General features: G+C 42.2%; 1 protein-coding gene across 32 annotated transcripts in view; it reads left to right on the forward strand.

Moving 5' to 3' along the window:
- The window catches only part of LOC110500605 (receptor-type tyrosine-protein phosphatase delta), a 612,371-nt gene that overhangs the window by 523,685 nt on the left and 69,442 nt on the right, over positions 1 to 19,244 (forward strand). For 18 of the 32 annotated variants that reach the window (XM_090214671.1, XM_090214670.1, XM_090214668.1 and 15 more), the window contains 6 exons: positions 429 to 617; positions 4,817 to 4,927; positions 9,002 to 9,271; positions 15,966 to 16,547; positions 18,299 to 18,444; positions 18,558 to 18,702. In XM_090214671.1, coding sequence (XP_090070797.1) covers positions 429 to 617; positions 4,817 to 4,927; positions 9,002 to 9,271; positions 15,966 to 16,547; positions 18,299 to 18,444; positions 18,558 to 18,702 — 1,443 coding nt within the window. Of the gene's footprint in view, positions 1 to 428; positions 618 to 2,633; positions 2,652 to 4,816; positions 4,928 to 9,001; positions 9,272 to 15,965; positions 16,548 to 18,298; positions 18,445 to 18,557; positions 18,703 to 19,244 lie in introns of all 32 variants that reach the window. The other 14 variants (XM_090214666.1, XM_036958032.2, XM_090214669.1 and 11 more) reach the window with 1 other exon arrangement.

Raw genomic sequence — 19,244 nt, forward strand, 5'->3', positions numbered from 1 at the left:
ACTGTCTGAAAAATCTGTTGTGTTTTGTGTCACATTTTTAGATTGCAGAGCCTTGATGAAATTGTGACTAGTGGTTATGTAAATGTTCAATCTCAATTTTCATGTTATTTGTATTATTTGAAGGTTTATGCAAAGTATAACTCGGATGGAATCAGAAAATAGTATTATGTCACTGAATAACTGTTTAGAACTTGACAATAGTATGAACGCAGTGCACGCATACACATCTCAATATGTCACTTTTCCTTACTCGCTCGCTATCTCTCTCTCTCTCTCTCTCTCCCACTCACACACAGACATTCTTATTGATTCTAATCTCCTATTGATAGTGATTATGTCTGCCCTCTTCCTCTGGCTCTCTCCCCCTCCCACTCCTCTCACTTGTACTCAATGAGCTCACAGCTATGGTTTCCTCTTGGTTTTCACAGAGGACCAACTGCCTGCTGGTTTCCCCACCATTGACATGGGCCCCCAGTTGAAAGTGGTAGAGCGAACTCGCACGGCCACCATGCTCTGTGCCGCCAGCGGCAACCCTGACCCAGATATCTCCTGGTTCAAAGATTTCCTGCCCGTCAACACCACCAACAACAATGGACGCATCAAGCAGCTCAGATCAGGTAGGGTGTCACTGCCGCCCCCGGATATAAACCGGGAGTACTATTTTATATTTGCACCCCACTCCCTTCCGTTTCTGGTCTCTCGTTCTCCTCCTCCTCTACTTCTTCTTCCTTGGCTTTGATTTAGTAGGTAATGGCATTGTTTCTACTGCTGCTTCCTCCTCCTCAACTGTGTGTGTCCTGGTGTGTCTCGTCTGTTCCTCCCACCCCTGCCTCCGGTTTTGTCATGGCTCTGTCGGTTATCTCCATGTTTGTTGCCGCTTCAGTCTGACTCTCTCATTGCTCACTGCTGTGACTGTTCTTCTGACGAGTTTCTTTTCTTTTGGTTTAGTTGATTCCCTTTGACTGCCCCGGTGCAGTGTTTGACGGATCCATTCTCTTCTTTTGATTTCCTCAGTTTTTATCACTTGATTTCACTTAAACGATTAATATTCAACGTTGGGCTTCATTCAGAACTTGCAAAGGAGCACCCATGGTTTTTAGCAATTTAATTGCTTTCTAAGACAGCAAGAGAAAATTGACGAACGGAGTGAACAGGCAGACATTTAGACACTTTCCTTTCTAATTCTTTGTCCTTTTGGTTGTGATTTAACAACAAAATGTCCTTTCAAACTAACAGTTGTACTAAATCAGAAAAGAAAAGCTAACCTAACTTTGACGAAGGCAACTTTTCCTTCCGGAATGTTTTCCAGCCATAAGCAGCCACAGTAGTGTGTGAGACTTGTGTCTATCTTTCCCAGTCCCTTGACTCTCTCTGGATATACTCAATGCTTTTCCGCGTAGACTCCAACTTTCGCTTCCCTATGCTTGTGGCTTATTCCCAATATTTCCACATCCTGATCCCCTGAATATTCAAAGTTTCCTTTTGATATTGACATAGCATTAGAAATGATATATGCTTATCGTTACTTAACTCGTAGTTTGGCTAGCAATATTTGCTAATAGCAAGCTGTTTAAGATTTCTCACTACTTCTGGGACACTTAGTCTTCTATGTTTGACCACCTGTCTTCCCAGATTCCACAGCTGTCCTTTGTTAAATTGTCTTGTTAACCCTCCTTTGCCTGTTGTCAACAGAAACTGTGTAAATTAACACTTTTTTTATGTGCGACTTTCATTCTCCTGTGACGTAGAGTTGATAAAGATTTAACTCTGACAAAAAAAACGATGTAACTAAACCTAAGGAATATAATCATATTTTTATGCTGTCTTTCTTCTCTCCGTATTTAAATCTACAGAATCCTTTGGTAAGTGCTTAGTTCTGAAGCACACTTCACTCCCCACTAATTTTTCTTCATGTTATAACTATTAATAAAATGCATGGCATGCATTTTACTAACAGTTAGTGTAGACACAAAGATAACCCTAGTGGACACACATATACCCCCCCCCCCCCCCCCCCCCCCACAAAGTTTTCCTATAAGCCATACAGGCACGTTTTCAAGAGCACACACATTTCACCCAGCTTAAGCCCAATATATGCCATATCCACCACCTTTGTAATATAACCTACCTATCTAGCCTCACTGTATCGTATCCTCTCACTCAATCACTCACCCACTTACCCACTCACTCAATCATGTAAAGCCTACTAGCATTATAGAGATTTAAGCAGATGTTTAACGATTACTATGAGGTCAAGCTAAAGGGTTCCAAGTCTCTTAAACGAGTCTCTTCCCTCTCATATTCCAACTCCTCCAAGCCTTCCAAAGTAGATGGTCTTCAGAAGCCATGCCACTTCCAAAATGGCTGCTCCCCTGAGGCACACCTCTGCACAAGTTCTCTGACCTTCTCTGACCTATGATACCTTCCTATGATGAATCCTGTCTTTTTTTAACCAATAGAGTAGAGTTCTCTTTCTATCTCTCTCTCTTTCTTCTTTCTCTTTCCTCTAGTACTCATTATTTACGTACTCTGATAAGTCTAATTTGATTCTTCTTCCAAAGCCCCCAGACTCTATCTTCTCGTACTAATGCTTCTTCTTTCTAATCTTATTTGCATTCATATTATCCACCCAGGTGGTACACCAATAAGAGGTAAGAGTGCTGAACTGACGTTCACAGAATGAACAAAGCAACTTCATTCTTGCTGTCGTCCCATCCATCCGCCCGTCCGCCTCCATTTTTGTCCTGTTTCCCGACTCCGAATCCCATTTAGTTCTCATTATCGACTTTCCTTTTTATTTGTCCTGTTCCGTTGACTTCATCCAATCTCCATTTTTTGTCTATGCTTTACTTCCTCCTTTGAATTTTGATTTGAAGAGCCTTTTTCAAAAAAACTCAGTTGTGATATGCTTGCTCTGGCTCAAAGAAGCATATCCAATGACAACTTATTTTTTTCGAACTCAAATTTTTATTTCATTTTTTTGTTTAATTTTTGGCCATAGCGACTCATGTGTCCCTCTTTTTGTCCAACTAAAACAACCAAACATTTTTCCCCCTTAGCTGCTCTTGTTCAGCACTTAAATGATGCACAGATGCTGTGGAATCACGCAGGCATGCTGAAGACAACATTGCCTTTCCTCTGCTTTTTTCTCCCAAAGAACTCTTTCTGTCTTTGCAAGTCTATTTTTTTTATTTCTTCTATTTGCTTTCCTCTCCTGTACCTTCTGTAAAAAAAAATATATAAAAAGCCCAAACAACTACTTTTTTGATAAAGTTTCTCCCGGTGCTTTTTTCTCTTTCACCTATTTTTCTTACTTTTCTTGGGTTTGAAGGCTATTTTACTTTTTGACGTTTTTTTTATTCTTCAAGGTTTTGGGGAAGGCAAACAGTTGAGTCAGGCGAGGACCTGGCAGGTCCATTTTTGCCATTTGGGAGTTGGAGAGTGATTGATGCATAAGCCATTTTCCCCCTGGTCATATGACACCACACTGCGGATCCCATTGGTGGATTTTTATGGGTGTCTTTTGTAGCTTTCACAAGCTAACGCAGTCAGTGGTTGGTTGCCTTCTTGTCGGCTCAAGGCCACCATTTTGAATTTTGTCTTTAATACAATTGCATTTTATTTTTCAGCTAAGGGTTGTCAAAAGGTTGTAAGTTGTGCCGACATACATTTCTTGTTCTTTGGAAAACATCTGCATGTCAAACATTTTGTGACAGAGGGTGATATATTTGTAATACGATATTATGATGAGTATTTTTTTAACATATCTCAGCGGCATTTTCCCCCCCCCCGTTTTTTTGTAAGTGCTGCATTTTTCTAACCAACTTTGACTGGATGAAGTCCTAAATCATTTGATTGATATTGGATCTGTGATTAAATATGCTAAAATTCATACCCAAATTTATTGTTTTAATGTTTTAATTGTCCTCCCTTGTTATGCTACTTTTGTATACTGTAAACCTCTTTTGTTTGATCCATGCTTCCTTGAAGCAGTTTCACTCATCCCCATATTGACAGTCCAGTGAAATGTTGTACATTGCAGGGCTTGCCCCTATCCCTCAAAGTCGAGCTATTCTATGACATATGTTAACACTGGCCTTAAAGTTGAGTGCCTTTTTAGACCCTGCAACATGTATGTAGGTTTGTTTGTATCCACTGAAGTCAATAATAAGGTAAATGTTAAATATTAAATATTTTTCCATGGTTGTTAAATGTCATTTTTTCCCCCTAAGATTTCTGTAGGTCTGATAATGTAGCAATTCGACTGCAACTATCCATGATTACTATAATTCAAGTGTATTTTGTTAATAATGACAGAATAAACGGAATAAAGATGTCACACATTTAATACATCAGACCAGGGGAATGTTAGGGGAAAATCTGTCAAGTTACAAGAAGAATGCCTATTTGCTCAACAAATATGGTTGTGTTGGTCAATGTAAAAGTGAACTATCCTCTGTGCAAATGATCCCTACAGATATCAAAAATCCCTCTACGCTAGTTACAATGGTAGCCGATTTTACTCTGTACCCTCATCGATTAAAAAAAAAAGAGCAAGTCTAGGAGTGAGGGGGCCCCAATGACATGTTGGCCCCTGAGCAGTCTAAAAGTGCAAATCTCGGAGTGCGGGGGCCCCAATGACATGTTGGCCCCTGAGCAGACTAAAAGAGCAAGTCTAGGAGTGAGGGGGGCCCAATGACATGTTGGCCCCTGAGCAGTTTCACAACAAGCACGTTTTTTTATGTTTGTCAACTCAATTCAAAATGGCAGACACTTAACCAATGGTGTACGGCACATATCTTCTATTCCCACGCAGGGGCCCTCCAGATTGAGCAGAGCGAAGAGTCCGACCAGGGGAAGTATGAGTGCGTCGCCACTAACAACGATGGAACCCGCTATTCTGCCCCCGCCAATCTATATGTTAGAGGTAGGAAAGCAATGATCAAACAACAACGGTATTCATCTTTGGAAGAAAAACATTTAAGTGGTATATTATGGTACGGTATATTATAGTACAACTGATGTTGAAACTGGGTAATTCTGGGTGCTGGAGTTACTGTTCCAGTCCAGAGGTCCATGTCCAGTGAGTTACTTGTAAGTATGGCTGTTTTGTTCTATTAGACCTACCTGCACTGATTTGAACCTGTGTGTTCTGTTTTGTGTTTTTCTGTTCTGTTTCCTAAGTCTAACTCCAATGACTTGACTGCTTGGTGTGTTTACCTACTAATTGACTTTTACTCCTAAATGTACCTTGAGGGGAAATGGGTGGACAATCCCTCCACCAATCCCCTCTATTCATAGTAGCGGATCCTCTCTGATCTTTCTGTTTCTCTTCTCTTTTGAGCAACATTGGAAGGACACCTTTAACTCATCTCTCTTTGTCAATACAGTATTAAAAGTGCTGAGATTATATTAAATAATAATTGTATGTAGTTATCATTAAATCTTTCATTTTAACGCCGGGTTGAAAAATGGCAACATCTTTAATGTCTATGCTAGTGTTGATAGCATCAGCACATACACGTATTTGCTAATTTTCTTAGTGATAATTCATTGATAGGTAACACTATGTATTCTGGCTTTCATATCACCTTCTTGCGCTATTACAAATCTTTATTCCAATTGTCACGAACTGTCTATGTGAAAGTCACATTACATAGTTGAAGGCCAGTGGAATAAATGTTATTGTGTGTTTTTTTTTAAAATAAATTATCTACTGATAAAATGAAGGTTTTATGTGATGCCCTGTCCATTGTTGCCTTTTCATATAGATCAGTTGTTAAACGTAATGGATATTCTTTTTTTCATATTAAATAGAGTCGTTTTTCATCAATTTTGTATGAATATTTTCACTGGCAGCTGTAGGTATTCTTCTTTAAAAAAACTAAGATCTATGATTCTGTCCGAGCCTTGTGGTTTGCAGTGTCATCACGGATCATCAATTTAAAACACAATCAATGACAATACCTAGAATACTGAATAATGAACTAATTGATTTTGGAACAAACTTAAAGTGGATATTGACCAAATAAATGCACAGAGATATCTTTCTGGATATCATATTATTACTTTTTGTATTGCTCACCTTTTCAACATGCAGAACATTTGTATGTAAAACCCAACCTACCTATAGCATGTTAATCCTCGATATAAGCCAACCACATGACTGGGACAGGATTATATGATATGCTAAACATAGAAAATGATTTCAGCCCTCAAAATGCTTAACATATTTAATTGGTGCTACAGGACCTCTGCATCTAAACCAGGGTGTGAGGGCAATGCAGCGGACTCCTTGTCCCCATGTGACAGGAAGTCCTTCACATTTTTTAAGTAGCAGTTTCAACGCCTTGAACATGGCCTTTTTACTCTCTCTGTGTCTCCCTTGTTTCCTTCTCCTTTCCTCATTTCATTGTGTTCTGCATCAAACCCTCTACATCCCTCAGAGCTGCGAGAAGGTTGGTGTGTTTTTACTTTTATACAAAACTGAAACTAAAGAAACTCATTTATTGCAACCGTCCAAAAACACAATTCTCAAGAATATAAATCAAATACATTTTTCTCTCTCATTTTGTTCTCTTCTTGGTTCATTATCATTTATATTACCGATAGCCTTGTATTACTACTGTTGTTTCTCAGTTCACCTTTTCCATGAAGAATGCCCTTGGTCTTGGCTACGATGCTTGACTGTCCAAAAAGTGGTGCATGTCGTGGGAGGAAATGTGCATCTTTGGGGCGGTGGGAGGGTGTGGGATAATATTTGCATCTTCGGGGAGTATTTGCATGGTGACCTGTTTATGCTCAAACTAGAGATCCCCCCCCCCCCCCCCCCCGCTCTCAGCCCCACCCCTGCCCCTTGCCCATCGGTGTCCTTAGCTTGTCAGTGTTCCTGCTTGGTTACTCAGGCCAACGGCGTGACAATGGCAGGCGGCACAAAAAAGCTCAGGGGCAACATGAGCCGCAGCACCGGAGCTGGAAGGGTGTCCTAAATCACTGCAGGCTCCTGGAATGAAGCGCTGCCATGCTCTGCGGCCTGCCTAGCTAAGACTGGATGCACATTTTCCCTCTGTTGCTCTTCATCATAGTCTCAGAGAAAGACACGTTTTAAAAGCTATAAGCTAAATTCCCCTTTGTCATAATCAGTGGCGAGGTTTAGCGCTCAGCTGTTAGCCTTGTGAGATGTACGCTGCCTCTGCAAAGGATTTTTCCTACAGAGGCTTTTTTGAAAGAATGATGTATTTGGAGCATTAGCTGTAAGACTTGACAAATGTAATGATATTCAAATTAGTATGATAACATTATGTCATGGGGGAGCAGGATCCAATTGGATATTAATTAAATATGAAGCGAGTGAAAACTTGTATTTAATAATGCAAGTAGTAGTTTCTGAGATTCCTTCTCTCTGGAGAGGCACAATCTGCTTAGCAGAATGTGCTGTATTAAATGTGATGGCGGTTGAACGCATTAGCTAATTCTACATGTAGATGCAGGCTTTTAGCTTTAGCAAACAATGCTATTAGCAAACAATGTTATTTTAGCTAGCGCTCAGTTTAATATCACATCACGTTAATGTATATTAATGACCACATACTGCGGGAAAACCCAATGGCTCTTGCCATTACATTAGTCAAGGCATTTTTGTGCCCCATATTTGAGAGGAGATTGTTTAATTTGAATTAAAAGTGATTGGGACGATGGGAGTGTTTCACGCTTTATTAGTATGACCGAGGTTCACCGCCAAAGCACCTGAGTGATTCATCTTTCCAAGGTGCATGGAAGAGCAAACGGCATCCCCCAAATTCTGCCACCATTACGCATCTGCGTATCAAAGGAGATCGGCATATTGGGACTTATATTCATTCTGAGTAATATAAGCAGTAACACTGGCTTCATTCCTTTAATCAAATTTCTCACTAGACATGTTTTAAAATCCAAACCCATTCCCCCTCTGTATCTGCCCCAGCCCCTGTCCCTTAAATATGCTTACCCTATATGGTGTGTTTGAATCGTATGTGGTTAACTAACTTAGTTAAACCTCAGAAAACGGTGTGGTTTGTGTTGAGTTGCCTCTGCCTATCCCTGTCCTGTCCTGTCATACTGTTGCACTTCCCCTAATCTGTCCAGTGACACTGTAAATTCGTCCTGCCCTAGCAACTCTAGCTTAATAATAGACAGTGGTGTTAATTTCCCAGAAACCCAACGCTGCCAGCCTAAACCTTTACCTCCCTCCTGCCAGCCTAACTCTAACCGTCCTCCCCATGTTTGATATCTGTCTTTTTTTGTTACTATTTTTTTTCCCTCTCAATCCTCCTCTCTCCTTCCCATTCACCAAACATGGTTGCCTCTCTAAGCCAGCTATGTGCTTGTGTGCATGACAGAGAGTCCAAGCCACCATGACAAGCTCCAACCTTTTACCTCATAATGGATGCTGTTTCTTTTAATTTTCTTTTCAATATCAAATTTGGATATGTTTTTTCTTGTTGTTTATACTCGAACATGGTTATTTTGGAATGTGTATCCACTTTTTTGATCTGAGAAGCAGAGTTGCACTCTATTCCATGCACCGTAGTTGGATGTGTTCCCACCACGGGCCGTAGTATGTGTGATGTGAGAATGTGACGCGGCACATTTACTTCACATCAACTGGAAGAACGCAGCATTGAAGTTGTTCTCTTGTACACTTCACTCTGCCATGCTGTCGACGCTCCAGTTCCTCTGTGCTGTTCTCTTTATGTCTGTATGGATGGTATCATTTGTGCATGGTGTTTGTGTAATCATTAGTCTGTAGCTAGTCCCATCTTTGAGGCCTGGACCGTGTTAAATATATTACGTTAGATATAAAAGTTACATTTCGGGCAAGTTGTATTGTAAATGTAAATATTTTTGTTATCCGTCTGTATACTGTAAACTTATGAGTCTCTTTTTTTCTCGGCCGTTGATGGGAAACCTTGGCCTTGTGCGGTTTGTACGAGTTGTTACCATTGCCTTTTGTCTTTTGCAGTGCGCCGGGTACCCCCGCGGTTCTCCATCCCGCCCACGGACAACGAGATCATGCCTGGAGGCAGTGTCAACATCACCTGTGTGGCGGTGGGCTCCCCTATGCCCTACGTCAAATGGATGCTGGGTGCCGAAGACCTGACGCCCGAGGACGACATGCCCATTGGACGAAACGTTTTGGAGCTCACTGACGTCCGCCAGTCGAACAACTATACCTGCGTGGCCATGTCCACTCTGGGGGTCATCGAGGCGGTAGCGCAGATCACAGTGAAAGGTAATGCACGTTTACTTCTTTCTGTCACGTATTGTTGGTCTCAGGAAGAGGGTTCCTAAAGCCTGGGATGTGTTGACGCCAGCCTCCGTGGATTAGATGCTAGATTGAGAATCAGTGAAAGGCTTATCTCACAACCAGGGGAGTTAAACGCCAGAGCTCTATATCCCTGTTGGTTGTGTGTTCGTGTGTGTGTGTGTGGGTGCGTGTGCGTGCTTGCAACATAGTGGGTATTGTTTGATCTTCTCAGTAGGCAGGGTACTTATCAGAGTGTAAGCATCTCCTCCAATGCATACCAGGGAGAGAGAGATTCCAGATTGTCGTCATCGTGTACACACACCAACACACAGAAGGACACGCACACACACGCGGCTTTGTTTCTCCCAGACATAACAGAGGGATATTAGTCACAATATAACCAAGGCTGCCAGGAACTTCCCCCAATTTTACAATTGAGATGGCATATAAAGAGAGTCCATCGCCCTCATATCTTTCGACTCGTGTCACTGGTGTAGGTATTAAAGCAATAAATTAACCCACTACATTATTTAAGAGATACACATTGGAATTCTCTGGTTAACAGAAGCTTCCAGGGCTTTTGGCCTTTTACCTGTTTAACAAGAGTTCAAATATGGTTATAATGCACTGATGTGGCATACTAATGCAAGGTAAAAAATGTATGCACTGAGTGTACGAAACATTAAGGACACCTTCCTAATATTGAGTTGCACTCCCCCCTTCTGCTCCCAGAACAGCCTCACTTCGTCTGGGGCTAACAACACCCGTGCCAATATATCCTTCAAACACCGGCTTCTCTGGCATTATCACTTAATTATACCATGGCCTTGTTGAATACTCCTTTCTGATTGGCTTGCATTATTTCCCTATAAAGCACAGTATACATGCACGGTTGAATTCAATGGCTATAGTTCATTTTTACATATTTTGTTTGAGTTGCTTTTGAAAGCAAAAGTCAAATAGATAACAGTATTGTTATTGTTAACCATGATTTTCACAATAGCAATCTAGGACTGATGGTATGGTTAGCTAAACTAGCAAGTCTGTTTGTTTCATTACCACGGCTATCTAGTGAACTTGGTAGCTACGTCAGTGAATGTTGAACCCATTTCTACCGGCAAATGAACCCATTTCTAGTGGCAAATGTGTTTTATTATAGCCATGGTATAAAACGTCATTCCTTATTTTATATTTATTTTTATTTCACCTTTATTTAACCAGGTAGGCTGGTTGAGAACAAGTTCTCATTTACAACTGCGACCTGGCCAAGATAAAGCAAAGCAGTTCGACACATACAAAAACACAGAGTTACACATGGAATAAACAAACATACAGTCAATAATACAGTGTGTACAAATGAGGTAGGATAAGGGAGGTAAGGCAAAAAATAGGCCTTGGTGGCAAAGTAATTACAAAATAGCAATTAAACACTGGAATGGTAGATGTGCAGAAGATGAATGTGCAAGCAGAGATACTGGGGTGCAAAGAAGCAAGATAAATAAATAAATACAGTATGGGGATGAGGTAGTTGGATGGGCTATTTACAGATGGGCTATGTTCAGGTGCAGTGATCTGTGAGCTGCTCTGACAGCTGGTGCTTAAAGCTAGTGAGGGAGATGAGCCTCCAGCTTCAGTGATTTTTGCAGTTCGTTCCAGTCATTGGCAGCAGAGAACTGGAAGGAAAGGTGGCCAAAAGAGTAATTGGCTTTGGGGGTGACCAGTGAGATATATCTGCTGGAGCGCGTGCTACGAGTTGGTGCTGCTATGGTGACAAGTGAGCTGAGATAAGGTGGGGCTTTACCTAGCAGAGACTTGTAGATAACCTGTATCCAGTGGGTTTGGCGACGAGTAAAGCGAGGGCCAGCCAATGAGAGCGTACAGGTCACAGTGGTGGGTAGTAAATGCAGCTTTGGTGACAAAACGGATGGCACTGTGATAGACTGCATCCAATCTGCTGAGTAGAGTGTTTGAAGCTATTTTGTAAATGAATTCGCCGAAGTCGAGGATCGGTAGGATGGTCAGTTTTATGAGGGTATGTTTGGCAGCATGAGTGAAGGATGCTTTGTTGCGAAATAGGGAGCCGATTCTAAATTTAATTTTGGATAGGAGATGCTTAATGTGAGTCTGGAAGGAGAGTTTACAGTCTAACCAGACACCTAGGTATTTGTAGTTGTCCACATATTCTAAGTCAGAACCGTACAGAGTAGTGATGCTGGATGGACTGGCGGGCAGGTGCGGGCAGCGATCGGTTGAAGAGCATGCATTTAGTTTTACTTGTATTTAAGGGGTCCAGATTTTGCAGCTCTTTCAGAACATCAGCTATGTGGATTTGGGTGAAGGAGTAATGGGGAGGCTTGGGTGAGATGCTGTGGGGGTTTCAGGGCTGTTGACCGTGGTAGGGGTAGCCAGGTGAAAAGCATGGCCAGCCGTAGAAAAATGCTCATTCTCTCTTATCGTGGATTTATCATTGGTGACAGTGTTTCCTAGCCTCAGTGTAGTGGGCTGCTGGGAGGAGGTGCTCTTATTATCCATGGACTTTACAGTGTCCCAGAACTTTTTTGAGTTTGTGCTACAGGATGCAAATTTCTGCTTGAAAAAGCTAGACTTAGCTTTCCTAACTGCCTCTGTATATTGGTTCCTAACTTCCCTGAAAAGTTGCATATCACAGGGGCTATTCGATGCTAATGCAGAACGCCACAGGATGTTTTTGTGCTGGTCAAGGGCAGTCAGGTCTGGAGAGAACCACCTGCCATATCTGTTCCTGGTTCTCATTTTTTTAATGGGGCATGCTTATTTAAGATGGTGAGGAAGGCACTTCTAAAGAATAACCAGGAATCCTCTACTGACAGGATGAGGTCAATATCCTTCCAGGATACCCGGGCCAGGTCGATTAGAAAGGCCTGCTCGCAGAAGTGTTTTAGGGAGCGTTTGACAGTGATGAGGGGTGGTCATTTGACTGCAGACCCAATACGGATGCAGGCAGTGAGGCAGTGATCGCTGACATCACAGAGGTGTATTTGGAGGTGTATTTGGAGGGCAAGTTGGTTAGGAAGATATCTATGAGGGTACCTGTGTTTACAGATTTGGGGTTGTACCTGGTGGCATCAAGCTTGGATTGTAGGATGACCGGGGTGTTAAGCATGTCCCAGTTTAGGTCACCTAGCAGCATGCGAGCTCTGAAGATCGATGGGGGGCAATCAATTCACATATGGTGTCCAGGGCACAGCTGGGGGCAGAGGGTGGTCAATAACAAACGGCAACAGTGAGAGACTTGTTTCTGAAAAGGTGGATTTTTAGAAGTAGAAGCTCAAATTGTTTGGGTACAGGCCTGGATGGTAAGACAGAACACTGCAGGCTATCTCTGCAGTAGATTGCAACACTGCTCCCTTTGGCAGTTCTATCTTGTCAGAAAATGTTATAGATAGGGATGGAAATGTCAGGGTTTTTGGTGGTCTTCCAAAGCCAGGATTCAGACATGGCTAGGACATTCGGGTTGGCTAAAGCATTGAATAAAACAAACTTAGGGAGGAGGCTTCTAATGTTAACATGCATGAAACCAAGGCTTTTATGGTTACAGAAGTCAACAAATGAGAGCACCTGGGGAATAAAAGTGGAGCTAGGCACTGCAGGGCCTGGATTAACCTCTACATCACCAGAGGAGAAGTAGGATAAGGGTACGGCTAAAGGCTATAAGAACTGGTTGTCTAGTATTTTCGGAACAGAGAGTAAAAGCAGGTTTCTGGGCACAATAGAATAGATTCAAGGCATAATGTACAGACAAAGGTATGATAGGATGTGAGTACATTGGAGGTAAGCCTAGGCATTGAGTAATGATGAGAGAGATATTGTCTCTAGAGACGTTTAAACCAGGGGATGTCACTGCATATGTGGGAGGTGGAACTAAATGGTTGGTTAAGGCATATTGAGCAGGTCTAGAGGCTCTACAGTTAAATAAGACAATAATCACTCACCAGGACAGTAATGGACAAGGCATATTGATATTACGGAGAGGCATGCGTAGCCAAGTGATCATAGGGGTCCAGTGAGTGGTTGGGCTGGCTGGAGACATGGCGATTCAGACTGTTAGCAGGCCGGGGATAGCAAGCTAGCAGAAGGGCCTTAGAGGGAAGTCGCGACGGAGGAAAGTCTGTTTTAGACTCCTCGTGCGGTGACGACGATAGACCAGTCATGATGGATTAGTAGGGTTCTGAGTAGCAGACGGGTCCAAGTCCAATAGGTATAGATGGGCATTCAGGGGACGTTGCGACGGAGGGGCCTATTGGAAAGGAAACCTCGGGCAGATTACGTCTGTAGTCCAGTCGTGATGGATAAGCAGGGCTTCGTTGAGTAAAAGGGGCCCAGGCCAATTGGCAAAATAGGTATACTGGCCCGAGAAATTGGCCGATGGGCCTATTAGCTAACAGTCCGATATGCTCTAGACAGCCGCGGCTAGCAGGCTAGCAGATGGGCATTCAGGGGACGTCGCGACGTAGGAGCCAGTTGAGTACACCCTCAAGCAGATTATGTCGGTAATCCAGTCGTAAAGGATCGTCGGCGTTCCATGCCCCGTACCGGCAGTAGAAGGGGTCCGGGTATTGTAACCCAGGAGTGGCTGATGGGCCTTTTCAGCTAGCCGGGAGGTGGGCCTAGCATGAGCTAGCTCCAGGTTAATTAGTACTTGCTTTGGGACTGTGACATTAGCCAGGAGTAGTCACTCGGATTGCAGCTAGCTAGCTGCGATGATCCAGGTGAAAAGGTTTAGCGCTTGTGGTAGGAATCCGGGGATATGGAGAGAAAATAGGTCCGGTATGCTCTGGTTTGAATTGCGTTGTACAAACTGGCGAGAGCTCTCTGAGCAACGGTTAGCAGATGAACACTATCGGTGGGTAGCTGACTACTAGCTGGGGGATTCTGGTTCGGAGGTAAATAAAAATACTTTCGAATAAAACAGATCCACACCACATTGGGTGAGGCGAGTTGCAGGAGAGTATTTTGAAGTTGAGGTTTAGAAAAATAGTTTTAAAAGATATGTGAAGAAAAAGATAGATAAAGAATTATACATGGGACATGGCAAGATGAAGGACAAAGACGTCTGACTATTTTTTTGTGAAGAATCAACAACAAGTGGGACACAATCATGAAGTGGAACGACATTTATTGGATATTTCAAACTTTTTTAACAAATCAAAAACTGAAAAATTGGGCGTGCAAAAATTATTCAGCCCCTTTACTTTCAGTGCAGCAAACTCTCTCCAGAAGTTCAGTGAGGATCTCTGAATGATCCAATGTTGACCTAAATGACTAATGATGATAAATACAATCCACCTGTGTGTAATCAAGTCTCCGTATAAATGCACCTGCACTGTGATAGTCTCAGAGGTCCGTTAAAAGCGCAGAGAGCATCATGAAGAACAAGGAACACACCAGGCAGGTCCGAGATACTGTTGTGAAGAAGTTTAAAGCCGGATTTGGATACAAAAAGATTTCCCAAGCTTTAAACATCCCAAGGAGCACTGTGCAAGCGATAATATTGAAATGGAAGGAGTATCAGACCACTGCAAATCTACCAAGACCTGGCCGTCCCTCTAAACTTTCAGCTCATACAAGGAGAAGACTGATCAGAGATGCAGCCAAGAGGCCCATGATCACTCTGGATGAACTGCAGAGATCTACAGCTGAGGTGGGAGACTCTGTCCATAGGACAACAATCAGTCGTATATTGCACAAATCTGGCCTTTATGGAAGAGTGGCAAGAAGAAAGCCATTTCTTAAAGATATCCATAAAAAGTGTTCTTTAAAGTTTGCCACAAGCCACCTGGGAGACACACCAAACATGTGGAAGAAGGTGCTCTGGTCAGATGAAACCAAAATTGAACTTTTTTGGCAACAACGCAAAACGTTATGTTTGGCGTAAAAGCAACACAGCTGAACACACCATCACCACTGTCAAACATGGTGGTGGCAGCATCATGGTTTGGGCCTGCTTTTCTTCAGCAGGGACAGGGAAGATGGTTAAAATTGATGGGAAGATGGATGGAGCCAAATACAGGACCATTCTGGAGGAAAACCTGATGGAGTCTGCAAAAGACCTGAGACTGGGACGGAGATTTGTCTTCCAACAAGACAATTATCCAAAACATAAAGCAAAATCTACAATGGAATGGTTCAAAAATAAACATATCCAGGTGTTAGAATGGCCAAGTCAAAGTCCAGACCTGAATCCAATCGAGAATCTGTGGAAAGAACTGAAAACTGGTGTTCACAAATGCTCTCCATCCAACCTCACTGAGCTCGAGCTGTTTTGCAAGGAGGAATGGGAAAAAATGTCAGTCTCTCAATGTGCAAAACTGATAGAGACATACCCCAAGCGACTTACAGCTGTAATCGCAGCAAAAGGTGGCGCTACAAAGTATTAACTTAAGGGGGCTGAATAATTTTGCACGCCCAATTTTTCAGTTTTTGATTTGTTAAAAAAGTTTGAAATATCCAATAAATGTCGTTCCACTTCATGATTGTGTCCCACTTGTTGTTGATTCTTCACAAAAAAATACAGTTTTATATCTTTGTTTGAAGCCTGAAATGTGGCAAAAGGTCGCAAAGTTCAAGGGGGCCGAATACTTTCGCAAGGCACTGTGTATGTATATATATATATATATATGTTATCTGTTTGTTTTTCCAGCATTGCCCAAGCCTCCCGGTATTCCCGTGGTGACGGAGCGCACGGCCACGAGCATCACGCTGACGTGGGACTCAGGCAACCCTGAGCCTGTCTCCTACTACATCATCCAGCACAAGTCCAAGTTCTCAGAGGACACATACAAGGAGATCGACGGCGTGGCCACCACTCGCTACAGCGTGGGCGGCCTCAGTCCTTACTCGGACTATGAGTTCCGGGTGCTGGCGGTGAACAACATCGGGCGTGGGCCACCCAGCGAGGACATCGAGGCCAAGACGGCTGAGCAAGCACCCAGCACGGCGCCCAGGCAGGTCAGGGGTCGTATGCTCAGCTCCACCACGGCTATTATCCACTGGGACGAACCAGAGGAGGCCAACGGGCAAATTATGGGCTACCGTGTCTACTACACCATGGACTCTGCGCAGCAAGTCAACACATGGGAGAAGCAGATAGTGCGTGGATCAAACTTCCTCACCATTCAGGGCCTCATCCCCAACAAGACCTATTACATTAAGGTCCTGGCCTACACGTCCGTGGGTGATGGACCTCTCTCTGCAGATCTCCAGATCATAGCCAAGACGGGAGGTAAGATTGTGTGTGGCCTATGTGTGTTTTTGTGGACTAAAGCCTTTAAATTGACAATTATGTTAACTGTATATGAGTTGGGCTATAAATCTTGTAGGAACTGAAGATCCGCAATCTGTGAGTTATGAGTAAACAAACAAATCATCTAACTCTACAAGGGAGAGAATATCAACAGGCTAATTGGGAAAGCACATCACTCACTCAGTCTTTTTATTCAGATAAAAGTATCCTTGTGTCTGACCACAGCAGTAAACACAATTGAAATCTCTTTTTGGCACGCACTTGCTCTTGAGTGCCAAACAATTTTCATTTGGCATTCTGAATGACAAAAATCATAGTTTATTAAACATTATAAACTAGGTGGTTCAAGGCCTGAATGCTGATTGTTTGCCAGCCGTGGTATATCAGACCATATACCACGGGTATGACAAAACATTTATTTTTACTGCTCTAATTACATTGGTAACCAGTTTATAAAAGCAATAAGGCACCTCGGGGGTTTGTGGTATATTGCCAATATACCACGGCTAAGGGCTATAATAACTGCCCTTAGCTGTGGTATATTGGCCGTATACCACACCCCCTTGGACATTATTGCTTAATTATACAACAAGTGGTTTGGAATTCCTATTGTTAGAGCCTATCCTGCCTGTGATATACTACACAATATACACATGTCCAGTACATTCATAAAATGTGCCATTGTTTAAGTCGTTACCTAGCAATGTACTACTGCTACTACTACTTTTACAGATCCACTGTCTCATCTGCCCAGACATGCAACTTATAAACTTGATCACTGTTAAAAGTATCTAGACATTATCTCCGACATTTGCAACATTGTTGTAATATTGAAATTCAGGCAGGCAGCTTTTCTCAGCCACTCAAAATCATGAATCCGCATCATTTTTATTGATATATACAAAGGGAAGTAAATAGAGAGACAGGTAAAACGAAATTAAATGCAGCTAGTTAGCTATCTTTCCAGCTTCAGTATGAAGTGATTGTGTTAGCTGTGTAGTTGGCTAGTTAGCAAGTGGGGAATGAGCCTCCATAGCAAACATTTCATTTTTGTTTGTCATAGCAACCTGCAAAGTTCTGGAACTATCATCCAGCACTTGGGTAGTTTTGCTTTACATGGCATTCAATACGAATAGAACTAACGATCAGAGAATGCCTAAAATAGCACTTAGTTGAAAAACTGATGGTTTAGGAAATAATCTAGATTTTTTTAATGCTGGTAACCCATTTTATAAAAGCAATAATACACTCGAGTCCATGTGTTATGACATTTTCATGGCTGTGGTGGTCTATCCCACCCTGTTTCGCCCTGTGGCTATGACCACGTCCCAGCCATGATAAAAAATTCATAACACATGGCCTCGCATGTATTATTGCTTAAGTATAAAATCAGACTTGAGAACTTGAATAGTTCTTGAGCATAATTTAGACTGCCAATCATATATATTTAAACTTTTTTTCCTTAAATTATTTTCTAATCCAATATGATGAAATTGTGTCTGTTTAGGGAAATAACAGTAATTGCATAATAATAACAGGTAGTTGCAATCACAGGTAATAGTAATAATGTGTTAATAACAAGTTACTGCTAATGTTATTAGTAGTAAAAAATAGCCGCAGCAGCACTCGTGAAATACATTTAGCAGCGGTATGGGCGTTGCAAACGGTGGGCGTTGCAAAGAGTATCATTAGTTTAGTGGGCCAAATGTGTATTTGTATTGCTTTCCCAGTCCCTTCTCAACCGACCGACTTCAAAGGGGAAGCCAAATCTGAAACAAGCATACTACTATCGTGGATAGCCCCAGCACAGACCGGACAAGACAATCAAATCATGGGATATGAACTTCTGTACAAGAAGGGGGATGACAAGGAGGAGGTAAATGGTTTATCATATTCAAAAATCAGCTATACTGGCCCAAATATATCTTACGTCCAATGGTACACGTTTTTTTGAAGTCCTGAACTGATGACATACCATTTTCTCAACAGAAACGCATCAGCTTTGAGCCTACCACCACGTACCTTCTGAAGGACTTGAAGCCCTTCACTACTTATACTTTCCAGCTAGCCGCGCGCAGTAAGCATGGTATCGGGGCCTACACCAATGAGATCTCCGCAGAAACCCCTCAAACACGTAGGTCCTCTTCCATATCTCAGCTCTGGCCAGACAGTTTACCACTGGATGTGGAAACTACTTGGAGAGAAAATACATTCTTACATTTTCAAACGCATCTACCTTGGCCAATTTAGAATTACATCCGCTAATTCCAATACCTTTTGACCAAAAACAGGTCAATGACATGATAAAGAATAAATGTCATCGAAAGAGATTGATAACTCTTAATAAAAATAAATGTAATCGAAAGCGGTGGATGACCTTGAAAATGGGTTAGTTCTGCAATGATTGGAGCTGAAACAGTGTGTTTTGTTGTCTACCTGACAATGCACCTATTAACTTTGAAATGGCTACATGGACAGAGTTCACTAGGGCTCTCCTGTGAAGTCAACAGACAAGGTCAAACTATATACCGAATCTACTCCTCTTCAACATCTTTGATGTGCAAAACATCCCAACCAAAAATAGAGCTTTGAATTATTCATAAATAATATATTTCCTATTTATCTGACTGTCTGTTGTTTTTGATTAACAAAAGTGCATGTTATCCCGCTATTGGA

Source organism: Oncorhynchus mykiss, chromosome 21 (genome assembly GCF_057628025.1).
Source record: "Oncorhynchus mykiss isolate SJ-2025 chromosome 21, ASM5762802v1, whole genome shotgun sequence".
NCBI classification, from domain to species: domain Eukaryota; kingdom Metazoa; phylum Chordata; class Actinopteri; order Salmoniformes; family Salmonidae; genus Oncorhynchus; species Oncorhynchus mykiss.